General features: G+C 38.6%; 1 protein-coding gene across 1 annotated transcript in view; it reads right to left on the bottom strand.

Annotated features, from left to right (window-relative positions):
* The window catches only part of SNRNP48 (small nuclear ribonucleoprotein U11/U12 subunit 48), a 20,752-nt gene extending 9,139 nt beyond the window's left edge, over nt 1-11,613 (bottom strand). The window contains exons 1-4 of the mRNA XM_003788292.3: nt 11,428-11,613; nt 7,653-7,766; nt 7,325-7,385; nt 6,392-6,466 (exon numbers count right to left, since the gene is read on the bottom strand). Of these exons, the coding sequence (XP_003788340.1) occupies nt 6,392-6,466; nt 7,325-7,385; nt 7,653-7,766; nt 11,428-11,583 (406 nt within the window). The 5' untranslated portion in view covers nt 11,584-11,613. The remainder of the gene's footprint in view (nt 1-6,391; nt 6,467-7,324; nt 7,386-7,652; nt 7,767-11,427) is intronic.
* Between the last annotated feature and the right edge of the window lie 2,360 nt (nt 11,614-13,973).

Genomic DNA, 13,973 nt, shown 5'->3' with positions numbered 1-13,973 from the left:
GCCTTAGCTGCTTGAGCCACAGGCGCCGAGCCGAAAGTACTAATTTTTAAAAGACTACCCATATTGGGAAAGTAGATAATATCTATTTACATGCTTTCCCGCATAAAAGCTGAAAAATTTGCTTTTAATAGGTAATACACATTAATGTTCCTTTGAAAATAAACTATGGAAACATTGTTAAAAGTGTAAAAAAAAAAAAGTCTTTTTTGTATGAGACAATAGGCTAGATGGTCAATATTCAAAATACATTCCATTCGTGCAATGACTTAGAGCTACGGACCAAAAAAACAATTAAGTAGCAGAAATCCCATGTTTCCTCAGTCCAAAGACAGATTAAACTGAAACTAACCTCATTTCAATTTCCTTAGGAGGAAATATACTAGCTTAAACAAATTAATTTTAAAAAGTAAATAGCAGTGCCCCCCAGAAGTTACAGAACTTTCCAAAATCTGCTCATTAATGAAAAAAGTAAATACAATACCTTGATATGCTGTATTAAACATTGAAGAAAATTTTTGTTTTGAGATTCAAATTTTCTCAAATAAAAAAATGATTGGAACTGTAAAAAAAGCAATTTAAAACAATTCTTGCTAGAGTTCATTACTCACTGATGCAAACAAAAAGCATGAGTTACTAAAGGAATCTTAACCACTTCTTGACCTTTTGGCTAAGATCAAGTGTAAAGGAATCCTTTCAGTGTTTGCTAGGTTATCCTAAAGTAGTTAACTATGGTTTACAGAACAATGTAAAAATCAGTAGCTCTTCCCAGATATTTGATAAAGTCTAACCTTGTTAACCTTCTTGGGTAGAAGCAAAAGAATTCAAACAAGAATATACTATGAACTAAGCATTACCACCAAAAAGAGATGACTTTACATTTGTCTACAAATTAAGAGGAGTGCTGCTCTGAATCTGAGGCTGTGTTTTAACAGCTATAGATAACAATATATGGCCATTTTTCCTAGACTTTGAATTAGTGGGGAAGATGATTCCTTCTCCAGTTAATCAACTTTATTCTAATTCTGGTAGGGACTAGGAAAAGTTCTTTTATGTAGCCAGGTATAAAAACATCTAATTTTATAATATAAAATTACAAAAAAATTAACTTTGATAAGCCTAATTCCTTTCAATATGGGCTATAAAAATCTGGTAGAAAAACAAAAAACTTAAAAAAACAATGATGAATGACAAACAAGCTCCACATAAACCTTTGCCTGTTATTTTTAAACAAAGAAATATAATTTCTTCCTTAAAATATTTTGGCATTTTCTTTGTTCATTTAATCTCCAATTTCTTTATGGTGTAGATTGATACTAAAATTTCTTGTAATTCAACCAAAATTCCAAATTAAGACTATAATATTGTGATAGCTATTAAAATAAAGTTTAGAAATTTGATTGATACTTTTAAAAGGATATCATTTGCAAAAAGGATACTGCATATCTTTAAATAAGGAGTATATTCAGGTTCCTAATTCCTCTTTATACTCACCCCAATTACTGAAAAAGAAAAAGTACAGGAAAAGTTAAGCAACAAGCTGCATTCAAATCATTCAGAACATAGATATTTCTAGCAAAAAATAAAAAGGATAAACACAAATAAGCTTACATTTACATAAAATGTCAATTTTCAAAATGCACATTTCTATAAGATTTAGAGGTACATCTGAATGTGCTGTAATCATAGTAGCTCATGACCCTCCAGCTGCCTTCTTTTGTAGTTTTAATTGTAGTAAAATTTAATATGTTGACCATTTTTAAGTGTATAGTTCAGAGACGTTAAGTACATTCACATGTTGTACAGCCATCATCTCTACCCATCTCTAGAACTTTGCTATGACATCATAGCTCACAGCAACCTCAAACTCCTGGAGCTCAAGCAATTCTCTTGCCTCAGCTTCTCAAGAAGCTGGGAATAAAGGCGCTTGCCATGATTCCCGGCTATTTTTTTTTTTTTGAGACGGAGCCTCAAGCTATCCCCCTGGGTAGAGTGCCATGGCCTCACAGCTCACAGCAACCTCCAACTCCTGGGCTCAAGCGAGTCTCCTGTCTCAGCCTCCCAAGTAGCTGGGACTATAGGCGCCCGCCACAGCGCCAGCCATTTTTTGGTTGCAGCCATTATTGTTGTTTGGCGGGCCCAGGCTGGGGATTAGAACCCTCCACCTTAGGTGTATGTGGCTGGCGCCTTAGCTGCTTGAGCCACTGGCGCCGAGCCGATTCCTGGCTATTTTTAGAGAAAAAACTCTCAACTCTGGCTCAGGCTGGTCTCAAACCTGTGAGCTCACGCAATCCACCCACCTCGGCCTCCCAGAGTGGTAGGATTACAGGCATGAGTCACTCAGCCCAGCCCAAACTATTTTTAGTAACACTAATTCTCATTCTTCCTGTTAGTCATGTTTGCCATCACAAGGCATCTCAAACACATGACATACAATAGTCAATAGTAGTAAAGGTACCATCACAAATATAATTTAGAATTTTAGGAATAATTCAGAGTCAATTCCTTAACATTAGGATAAAGAAATTAAGGCCCATAGAAGTAACATAACCTGCCCAAAGTCTCACAAGTGATAAGAACAGATCAAGTCTAAAGCCATTCTACCCTCTCTTTAAGATTCTTTTACTGTATACTGATCTTCAAATCATGACCATGATTCACACATACTTCATGAAATTGAAGTATAGAACTTGAATATTTAAGACTGAAGGAAAAGAAAAACTACTAAACATAAGATGACTTTTATGATTAAAATTAATGTCTTGGTTTTAAAATTAACCAAAGTAACTATCCCCTAAAAATAAGCATGTAGCTCTAATGATAGTTCAGATTTTTATAGAAGTTAACAGATTGAAAATTCTGTACATTGAGTTTAGGCCCAACACAACTAATGGAATGAAATACACATAAAACCTTGTCAAAAACTTTATATTTTAGTGTACAGCAAACAAAATATTAATTACAAGGAAAAATGTAAAATGTTAATCATTCTCCCTTCAAAGAAAATACATCAATAAGAAGATAACTCAAAGAGATTCTTGTCCTAGGGTAAAAGATTTTTTTTTTTTGAGACAGAGTCTTACATGTTGCCCTTGGTAAAGTGCCATGACATCACTGCTCACAACAACCTCTAATTCTTGGGCTTAAGCAATTCTCTTGCCTCAGCTTCCCAAGGAGCTGGGACTACAGGCGCCCACCACAATGCCCGGCTATTTTTTTGTTGAAGTTGTCGTTGTTTAGCAGGCCCAGGCCGGGTTTGAACCCAACAGCCCTGGTATAGGTGGCCAGTGCCCTGGCCACTGAGCTATAGGCGCCGAGCCAGGTAAAAGATTTTAAAACATGTAAGACAGAAGTAGGCCACAAAAACAATCTATTGAGAAACTGCAGAACTCTACACAGGATCAAAAAAGAAAAAATTGGCTCAGCGCCTATAGCTCAACCGGCTAAGGCGCCAGCCACGTACACCTAAGGTGGCGGGTTCGAATCCCCAGCCCGGACCACCAAACAACAATGATGGCTGCAACCAAAAAATAGCCGGGTGTTGTGGCGGGCGCCTGTGGTCCCAGCTACTTGGGAGGCGGAGGCAGGAGACTCGCTTGAGCCCAGGAGTTGGAGGTTGCTGTGAGCTGTAATGCCACAGCACTCTGTCCAGGGGGACAGCTTGAGGCTCTGTCTCAAAAAAAAAAAAAAAAAAAAAATGTTAAAAGGGTTATAGATAATATAAAAATAGTTATTCTTGACATTTAAACTTTAATTTAAGGACAGTGACAGTGTAAGAATTCAAAATCAAATAAAAGTTCTTAACTATCTACCGAAAAAATTCTTTACTTTTGTAAAGAACTAAACTTCATGCCCAAATCTACCTTATTAGCCAGTTATTTATTTTTAAAAAAAGAACATTTTCTAAATAACTCATACATACAAAACTCTCCACTCATTTCATCTTAATATTGCTTTTTGCAATTAATTCCACTTAGAAAATAGCCGCTACCAATTATTGGACCTAGGACATGTTTAGCATTCACTATCTCTGTTTCTCTAAACATAAAAGATAGCTTTAAATCATAAAGAAAGAAAAAATAAAAGAAGTCCTTTAAACAAGGCTAAGCAACTAGCTTATTTCTTAAATGTATGTTTAAGGCAATGAACAGCCCTGACAGTAGCAGAGATTATGCACATATTTTAAGTTTTTGATAGATTTCCACTTAATCATGGAATCCTAATCCACTCATTTCACTAAATCTAGAGAATTTCTAACAGAAAACAGAACAACTGAGTTCAAAGTTTGTAACAAAATTCAGAACTTGGCTCTGTATCCAGCTTTGCTATTACCTAGCAGAGACAAATTACTTCACTTTCATGTACTTCTATTTTTTCACCTAATATGGAGGGGAAAATACTTGTCCACTCTATCACAAGCTTGTTGTGAATGAAATACACAAAAGAGCCCTGAAAAAAGGAACCTTTTGAAAAACAAAAATATTGAAGACTTTTAGAATAAACACACCAGAACTTGATTACATGTATGTTTCAGACAGAAACTGTTTCCTTATTTGTAACTTGCAGATGCTGGATTAGATGATCCCCAAGTTCTCTTTCAATTCTAAAAATTCAGGAAATTTATCTAACTAGTTAAGAGTCAGATAAAAGTTCTTAAGTATCAACCCCTCCAAAAAAATCAAAACTTTTACCTTTTTGTGGATATACTAATTAAACAGGGACACTGAGTAGAACCAATAAGGCCCCAAAAGCCTTGGCAGCTCAGTTGTATCTCCATATAAGAGAGTCAAATGTCTCTCTAAAAGAAAAAACCCTGGAATTTAGCTGACTGGCACAAAAATGGGAACTTCCGAACAGGAAATACAAGAAATGTGCTTTAGGCTATTATAGGGAACCCTGAATGTAGACAGGCTGGGCTAAGGGTAAATTGGTCTTCCTTTCAGATGCCACAATACAACTCATAGAAATCAAGTTCAGATACTGGCTTACAACAGGTTTAGTAAAGACCGTGAACTCCAACAAGAGAGAAAGAAAACAAGCCATTGACTATAGCCTGGTGAATATAATACAGCTAGAAAAAAGTAACATGTCCAGAGAAAGCTACCTATAGAAGACAACTCAGAAATCCCGGTCAGACTTTCGCTGGATGTCATACCTAGGGGTCATCATAAATCTAAACTCTTATTAACTCATTCACTTCTGTTTTTAATATATTAAGTTTTCTTTCAATTTCCTAAAAGTTTATGCTTAAAAATTCTAACCTAATCTCTGTTGAAGCCCCAAGAAGAAAATCTCTAACCCAGATCCAAAGCTGGGCATGAACAGATCTACAAATTCACTGAAATTATACATAAAACTTTGTGTTGGGGCTTTTTTTCTGAGAAGGGAATCCCTAGCATTCATCATTTCAGAAGGTCCAAGATCCAACATGATTAAAAACCAACTCACAGGGCCGAGCACGGTGGCTCACGCCTGTAATCCCAGCACTCTGAGTGGCCAAGGCAGGTGGACAGCCTGGGCTCACAGGTTCAAGACTAGCCTAAGCAAAAGTAAGACCCCTGTCTCTAAAAATAGCCAGCATTGTGGCTGGCACTAGTAGTCCTAGTTACTTGGAAGGCTGAGGCAAGAGGATCATTTGAGCCCAAGAGTTTGAGGTTGCGTGAGCTATGATGCAACGGCACTCTACCAAGGAGGACAAAATGAAACTCTTGTCTCAAAAAATAAAAATAAAAATAAAATAAAAAAATAAAAACCAACTCATTTAAAGGGTAATGCTCTGAAAAAAACTGAGAGACTACCTCTTTCAGCCTAAGCCTATCTGTTACACTGCATTTCAACATTCTAGAAGAAATCTCAGGGTAAAACTGTCTCACTCAATGGCATTTGCTCCTGGACTGCTGACGGGAATAAGTCCCAATAAATTCATTATAAGCTGAAAATACAGCTAAGTTGAAAGCACAGCCCAAAGAGTCTTTGGTAAAAGAATCACTAGTGCTTAAAGTCTTAAGCTTTATGGTTGTGTATCACTTTGACACCATCTATAAAGCTGAAAAATCCTAAATCCAACCATGGTAAGTCAGAACAATCTATGTTTACTTAATAATTTTTTAAAAATTATCCACAAGGCAATCTCATGTATAAAATCACCATATAATTCCAAAGCATTAGCATTAGCTAAGATAGTATCCTAGTAAAACTCTGGTTTACTTGAGTAGGTGGTATCTACTGATTCAGATTAAGCAAAAACAAAGCAAATTACCCCGATGTTAAATGCAAAATTTAACCTTTCCCATTGAACTGTTTTCATGAGGGTTTTCCTGAAAATTAGTAATATGTGCTTATGAAAAAAAACCAACTTGATTCATTAAGTAGTTTAAACTGTGATGCTACTTACTTTGATTGTTATAATCACCATCTTTTCCAACTGCAGTTCTAGCTTGTTTAATTATCTGGAATTGAGAGTCTTTATCTGTCAAAAAAAATCCATAAATATGATTAATCAGTGTCACAATTAAATGATTAACTGGTTTCCAATCCAAACTCTCTGGCTACATAGACAAATCTTCCAGAATCTAAAGAAAGCAAACATCTATATCACTACTTAAATAATCTGAACACAGAATTCTTTCCCATCTAGAAGAAATCTAAAGCCCAGTAAATAACCAGACTTCAGGCAGTCACAAAACACTGTAATTAGAAATGCAGCAGCAACAGCAGCTACAAATTTTAGCGATCAACAATAGCTAACTTCTTGAAACTTGTGCTATAACTATATTAATTCTGTGACCCCTCTGGTTGCCTCCAGCTAAGTTTCAGGCACAATTCTAAACATGACACACTTGTCATTTAATCTTCACAAATTGCTATTATCATCACCCTCACTTTATAAAAAAAATTTAGGCAATAGCTTAATTACTTTGTTGAAACTTAAATATTTGTTACAAAACCAGGAGTTGAATCTGGGCATTCTACTTCCAGAGCCTGACACTTTAACCTCGGAATATGCTATGAATCTCTGGAACCCATTCACACTTTTAGTCTTATCCTCCAGTCTTTGTTATATGCTCAGATTTTTGTTATAATCAAGAAGGAAGGCACCTTCCCTAATGTATAAGGCTTTGTAGGGTTTTCACCACCTTTTGAATATAAACCTGGTCTCTAGATTTCAGATTATACAAACTAGTTTCCCATAATATTAATTAATCCTACATTCTCTTATGGTACTGAATGTCTTTTTTAATCATAAGCATGCTTATAATTCAAAAATGAAAAATCAATACCTATACTAAGACATTTTAAAATTATAATCTAATAACTTAATACTTACTCAAAGTAACTGAAGGTATCTTCACATTCTCATAGAAAAAATCAGGATTATACATTTTATCCTAAACATTAAAAAAAAAATTGTTAGTGTTCCTAAGTATTAGATATTAACTATTTTAAGATTTGACATAAACTACAGATTAGTACCATTTAAATACTTCTCATAATAATTTGTGAAATTAGCCAAGTACTATGCTACACTACAAAAAGGGCTATTATATGATGTTAGAAAAACTTTACAATGTTAAGTTTTAAATGTTATGCATTTATTAATACATGAATTACATGACATACACACACATATATAAAATACAGTAAATATATGGTACCTCTTCTTCTTTGGTATAGCCCAGTTTCCTCAATTTACAAGATACTATGTGCTTTGCTAAAGATGATTTAGGCATGTGATGATTAGAATCATAAGGACATATCACAACTTCATCCTATAAAAATCAAACAGAAGCAAAGAAAATAGATACATAACTTTTAAAGAAATAATTATACCATAAAATGTTTACTATCTGATTAAGCAGTACTATCTAGACTTCCTCTTCTGCAGATCTTTCCCAACCCCCACATAGGCGTGTATGTATTTAAAATTAAAAAATAAAAAAAAACTCCCTCAATACTCTGTGTCCCCTTAAAGCGCCTCTGCCCTTGTACCATCTCATCAAAGACTATGTCTTTGGAAGATCTGTTTATATTCACTATCTCAACAGTCTCACCTGCGACCATTCCTCACTCACTGCCACCATCGCCCCGTTGAAAACAATCAGTAGGTCACTAACAACCTTCTCACTACTAAAACCAAAGAACATGTCACAGGACTCATAAAATTGAAACTACTGAAGGCCACATTCCAGTTGTCTGTTTCTGTCATAGTGATATACATTTCATACTCCTTTTACCTGTCTGGCTCCTTCTTGGTCTCCTCCAAAGATCTGCCTTTCTTGCGCTACTCCTTTCCTTTTAATGTTGGTGTCTCATGTAGATCTCAACTACTGACCTTCTACAATTCAATATATGCTTATAGAGCTCATGGCTTCAATTCTCACTATACAGTGATGACTCTCAAAATCTCTATCTTTAGGCCTTGTTTCTCCCTTGAGTACATTATACTAAAGAAACTAAAAATTCAATATGAACAATAATACATTCATTATATTCATAGTCTTCTAACCCTCAAACCTGTTTCTCTCGTGTTTTCCTATTTCAATGAAAGGTCCCACTTGCTCAAACAAGAAATTTCCTCTTCTCCCTCATCACCTATATTCAATCAACCACCTAGTTATAAATTTACTCCTACATATCTCTGAAATCCCTTCACCTCTCTCCTGGATTACAACAGCCATTTCCAGACTCTACTCTCTCTGCTTCTAGTCTTCACCTCCTTCTCCACACTGTGGCTAACCTGAATCCCAGCCTGCTACTTACTGGCTGTACAAAATTGAGAAAGGTACTTAACTTTTCTATACCTGTCTCCTCATTGATAAAAATGAAAATAATAGCAGGACCGCTCTCACAAAGCTACTGTGGAAATTAAATAAATTACGAAGTTTATACACATAATATAATTAGAACAGGGCCTGGTACACAGCAAGTGTTCAAGAAATATATGCAATTATTATTTTATTAAAAGGCAAATACTATTACGATATGCTCCAGCTTAAAATATTTCCAGGCTTTGCCCACTGCATTCATTAAAACAAAATATCTAAGCTGGGCGTGGTGGCTCATGCCTAGAATTCTAGCACTCTGGGAGGCCGAGGAGGGTGGATTGCTTGGGCTCACAGGTTGGAGACCAGCCTGAACAAAAGTTAGACCCCTCCCCACCCCACCCCACCCGCCATGATGCCATAGCACTCTACCTAGGGCAACAGCTTGAGACTTTGTCTCAAAAAAAAAATCTGGCCCCTACCTGCCATAATCACTCCTTTCTAACCCCAAACTCTAAGCTTTAGCTATTCTTAACTACTTAAGGTTTCTTGATCTGGTCACTCTTTTATCTCTGGACTTCTATACATGCTGTTGATGCTTCCTCCATGCTTCACCTCACTAATTCTGCTCACTTTTCCTTATCAGCTTAGAATTTACTTTGTCAGGGAAGCCTTTGCTAACTCACCACAGCCTACAATAACCTGTACCACATACCGGCCCCACCCATCATAGACCTTAAGACAGGGTACTGCAATGGGTGACTTCTCAGTATTGCCCCTCCCCACCACCAAACAAAAAAACATTAAAACACTAGTGGAAAAGAGAAGATTCCGTAACTGGACTCCACCTATTCTAGGATTTATGGATGTCACTAACTAGAATTTTTAAGCCAAGTCTCTCCCATGATTATTCGATAACTGGTTTTGCGAAAATTAGATGTACACCCATAGCTGATTGTCAGAATTGTAGGATTTTACAAAGGAGTTTCAGAGAGGCAGCACAGCGCTCAAGCACACTCAAAAAAGCCAGAATGCCTGGGTTTAAATCCTAAGAGCCACATATGGTGCAATATATACTTGAACAAATTACCCTTCTGTGTCTGTTTCTTCATGTGTAAAATGTGGCCAACAGTCCCAATCTCATAGGGATATCTGGAGTTTTAAATGAGGGAATGTAAACATTAAGTAGTATACACAGGCTTGGGGCCTGTGGCTCAAGTGGCTAAGGCACCAGCCACATACACCTAAGATGGTGGATTCGAATCCAGCCCCAGCTGCCAAACAACAATGAGGGCTGCAACCAAAAAATGCTGGGCATTGTGGTGGGCGCCTGTGGTCCAAGCTACTTGGGAGGCTGAGGCAGGAGACTCACTTGAGCCCAGGAGTTGGAGGTTGCTGTGAGCTGTAATGCTACAGCACTCTACCCAGGGTGACAGCTTGAGGCTCTGTCTCAAAAAAAAAAGTAGTTTATACAAAGCTCTGCTTCTATGTGTTAATGCAGGGAACCCAATGTTACTGCAATACTGAGTAAACAGCCCAATGGCAAGGTTTGGTAGGCACACACTATGGAATTCAAGCTTCAAACAGATTTTAAATTTTCCACTGTGCTTTTGATACAATAAATAGTGAATAGTATATATACAAATCCAGTATGCTTTAAAGGCCTCTGAGGAATCAGTCATGTAGCTTAAACGCGGGAAAAATTACCACAGCACAGTAAACCCAGAAAGAATACTAAAGATCACGATTTACCCCACGTCGGACCACTTCTTTTCTTCTCATTAAAAAAACAAAAAAGTGAAGATTGTTCACTTGACTGCATTTTTTAAAAAACAATTCTAACGTCCTGGTTACCATCTCTTAGTAACGTCTTTAATAATCCTATAATCGGATTTGTCTCAGTCATAAGTGTCCAATTTTGAGGATGAGAAAGGCGAACTGGCAAACTCCCAGCTCTCCTGACACCCAATTTGGTGCAACTGCAAAACCCATTTGACAAATGACAACGCAAATTGCCAAGCCCTTTGCCAAGCCCTTTGTGAGCCCAACACTGAGATCCATTCACGCGTTTTCTTTTCCGGTTTTTTTTTTTTTGAGACAGAGCCTCAAGCTGTCCCCCTGGGTAGAGTACCGTGGCATCACAGCTCACAGTAACCTCCAACTCCTGGGCTTAGCTATTCTCTTGCCTCAACGGCTGGCTATTTTTTGGTTGTAGTTGTCATTGTTGTTCGGCAGGCCTGGGCTGGATTCGAACCTGCCAGCTTTGATGTATGAGGCGGGCGCCTTAGCTGGTTGAGCTACAGGCGCCGAGCCCATTCACGCGTTTTCTAAACAAACACCAGATCTACCTTTCGCTCCCCAGCCACAACATGTTCCCATTTTCTTTAGAACCGAAGTTCTGCGGAAGGAGCGCCAGGCCGGGGGTCGGTACGGGACGCCCAGAGGCCCTCACACGCTCCAGACGCAGACCCAGAAGCTGCAGGGCTGCGCCAGGCCTCAGCACACTCAAAAAAGCCAGAATGCCTGGGTTTAAATCGGTCCCCGGCACCAGCTACGGCTCTGCACACTGATCGGGGCTCCTAGCTCTCCCCGCCGCTGCACACCGTGCGTACTCGCCCGCCACACCAGACCGCGGGTCCCCAAAGGGCCCGACTGCCGCGCCCCTCACCTCCGCCGCCTCCTCTTCCCCCGGATCCAGGCTATCCAGGTCCCAGCCCAGGGACGCTGTCACCTCCTCCAGCGTCCGGCAACAGCTCTCCACAAACTCGCCCAGCTCCTCTTGCAGCCGCCGCCGCTCCTCAACCGGAGGAGGTTCGCCCTCCATAGCCGCAGCCCGCCAGCCGGGAGATAGCGCGGAACTGCCGGCCGCGCGCGCGGGCCTCTGGGAGCCGTGGGCGGGGCCACGATGCCACGTGACCGGAGCCGCCTAGAGGAAACAGCCCCGGAAAGGCGGGAAGGTCTTCCTGCGCAGTTTCTGCTATGGGTGGCTGAATGTTCCTTGGTCTTCTTTGAATTGCATTCTCCTTCCTCCTCAACTCTTATTTAGAAAAAATGGTTTATATCTACAAATAAGTTTAAAGTATAATACAATGAACGTTTGTTTAGTCGTCTTTCTGCTCATTAATTTTTAACATCTTGCCACATTTGTTTGCTTTTGTTTTTGTTTTTTGAAACAGAGTCTCAAGCTGTCGCCCTCGGTAGAGTGCTTTAGCATCACAGCTCACAGCAACCTCCAACTCCTAGGCTTAAGCGATTCTCTTGCCTCAGCCTCCCAAGTAGCTGGGACTATAGGTGCCTCCACAATGCCCCGCTATTTGTTAGTTGTAGATGTCATTGTTGTTTGGCAGTCCCAGGCCCCACTCTGGTGTATATGGTAGGCGCCTTAGCCACTTGAGCTACAGGCGCTGAGCCTTTAGCCTTTTGCCACATTTGATTTCTACATCTCTTCACATTCACAGCCCCACACGCTTATTATTGCTGAATTCTTTGAAAGTAAGTTTCAGGGCTTGGCACCTGTGGCTCAAGCGGCTAAGGCGCCAGCCACATACACCTAAGGTGGTGGGTTTGAATCCCCAGCCCGGCCCGCCAAACAACAATGATGGCTGCAACCAAAAATAGCCAGGCGTTGTGGCAGGCGCCTGTGGTCCCAGTTACTTGGGAGGCAGAGGCAGAAGACTTGCTTGAGCCCAGGAGTTAGAGGTTGCTGTGAGCTGTGATGCCACAGCACTCTACCCAGGGAGACAGCTTGAGGCTCTGTCTCAAAAAAAAAAAAAAAGTAAGTTTCAGATTCTTCACCCCCAAATATGTTAGCATGCATGTCCTCAGAATAAGAACATTTTCCTAGATGACTACAATATGTGATCAAATCTAAGAACAGTAATAATTCTATAAAATGCTTTAATATACAGTGTATATTCGAATTCTCCACTGTCCCCAATATTCCTTTCATAGTTTTATTATTTTTTTAACCCATAATGTAATTGGTTATTATCTCTTGTAATCTAGAAGTCTCCCTCACCCTTTTTAAAAAATTAAGTCATTGAATTTTGAGCCATTTGTCTGTGGAATCCCCCTCATTCTGGACTTGTCAGATTTTTTTCTACTCATGATTAGAGTCAGTTTAATCATTTAAGCAAGAATACTACATGGATGTTATGTGCCTCTTATTGCAACCCATAGAGACACTATCTTAGACTCTCCTATTAACAATGCTAAATTTGATCACTTGGCGAAGGTAGTGGCTGTATTTCTCTATCCTTAATAGTACATTTTCCTCTTAACTGGTAAGTAACCTGTGGGATTCTATCCTGAGGCAGTAAGTATATCCTGTTCCACAACCGCTCATATAATCTTCCACAGAGTCTTTTACTACATAGGGAATTATAAATGATGATGCTCTATCATGGCCTTCTACATTTATTAACTGGCATTCTTTCCATACCTCTGTTTTGTCATTTGTTTGTCTATGGAATCAAGGGCTTTTTAAAGAAATTACTGATGTAATATTTTTAAATTTACCCCAGACATATGTGTATATAAATCCATTAACATTGTGATTCTTGTTGATGCTCACATTATCCCAAATTTGGCCACTTGATGCCACCATAAGCCACCAGTGTCTCACTGACACACTCCATTAGTCCTTGAGTGCTTTCTTGCTTTGATAACCGGAGCTTACTTTTTACTGTATATTTCCTACTATATATTTCCTTTTACTGTATATTTCCTGCAATTAGCCCTTTCTGTTTCCCGAATGCTTTTAACTCCCAGAATCTAATCTCTTAGATTAGATTCTAATCTCCCTATTTTTATTTTTTCAAGCCTGATTATCAAACTTTTGCTTCCCCTTGCATTTTCCTTACCCCTGATGAACAAACTGGAGGAAATTTTTGTGAACAATTATTGCCACAGGCAAGTAGCATAGTGCTCACCTTAAAAAAAAAAAAAAGCATAGATAGGCAGCCCCATAAAATATAGCAGTTGGCTGGTAACTGCAAGCATATGTGAGGTAAGAGAGTAGCTCTAGAAATAATACATTCATGCTCTGCCCATAGTACCTTTACTTTTTTTTTTTTTTTTTGAGACAGAGTCTCAAGCTGTCCCCTTGGGTAGAGTGCCATGGCTTCAGCAATGTTTGTTTTCTCTTATTTTATTCTTAATGACATACTCCAACATTTAAAGGTTATAGCTTTTTTTTTTTTTTTTTTTTTTTTT

Source organism: Otolemur garnettii, unplaced genomic scaffold, assembly GCF_000181295.1.
Source record: "Otolemur garnettii isolate 467f Iridium unplaced genomic scaffold, OtoGar3 scaffold00026, whole genome shotgun sequence".
NCBI lineage: Eukaryota > Metazoa > Chordata > Mammalia > Primates > Galagidae > Otolemur > Otolemur garnettii.
Note: the sequence above shows the minus strand (reverse complement) of the source record. Positions and strands in the feature narration are given on the sequence as shown.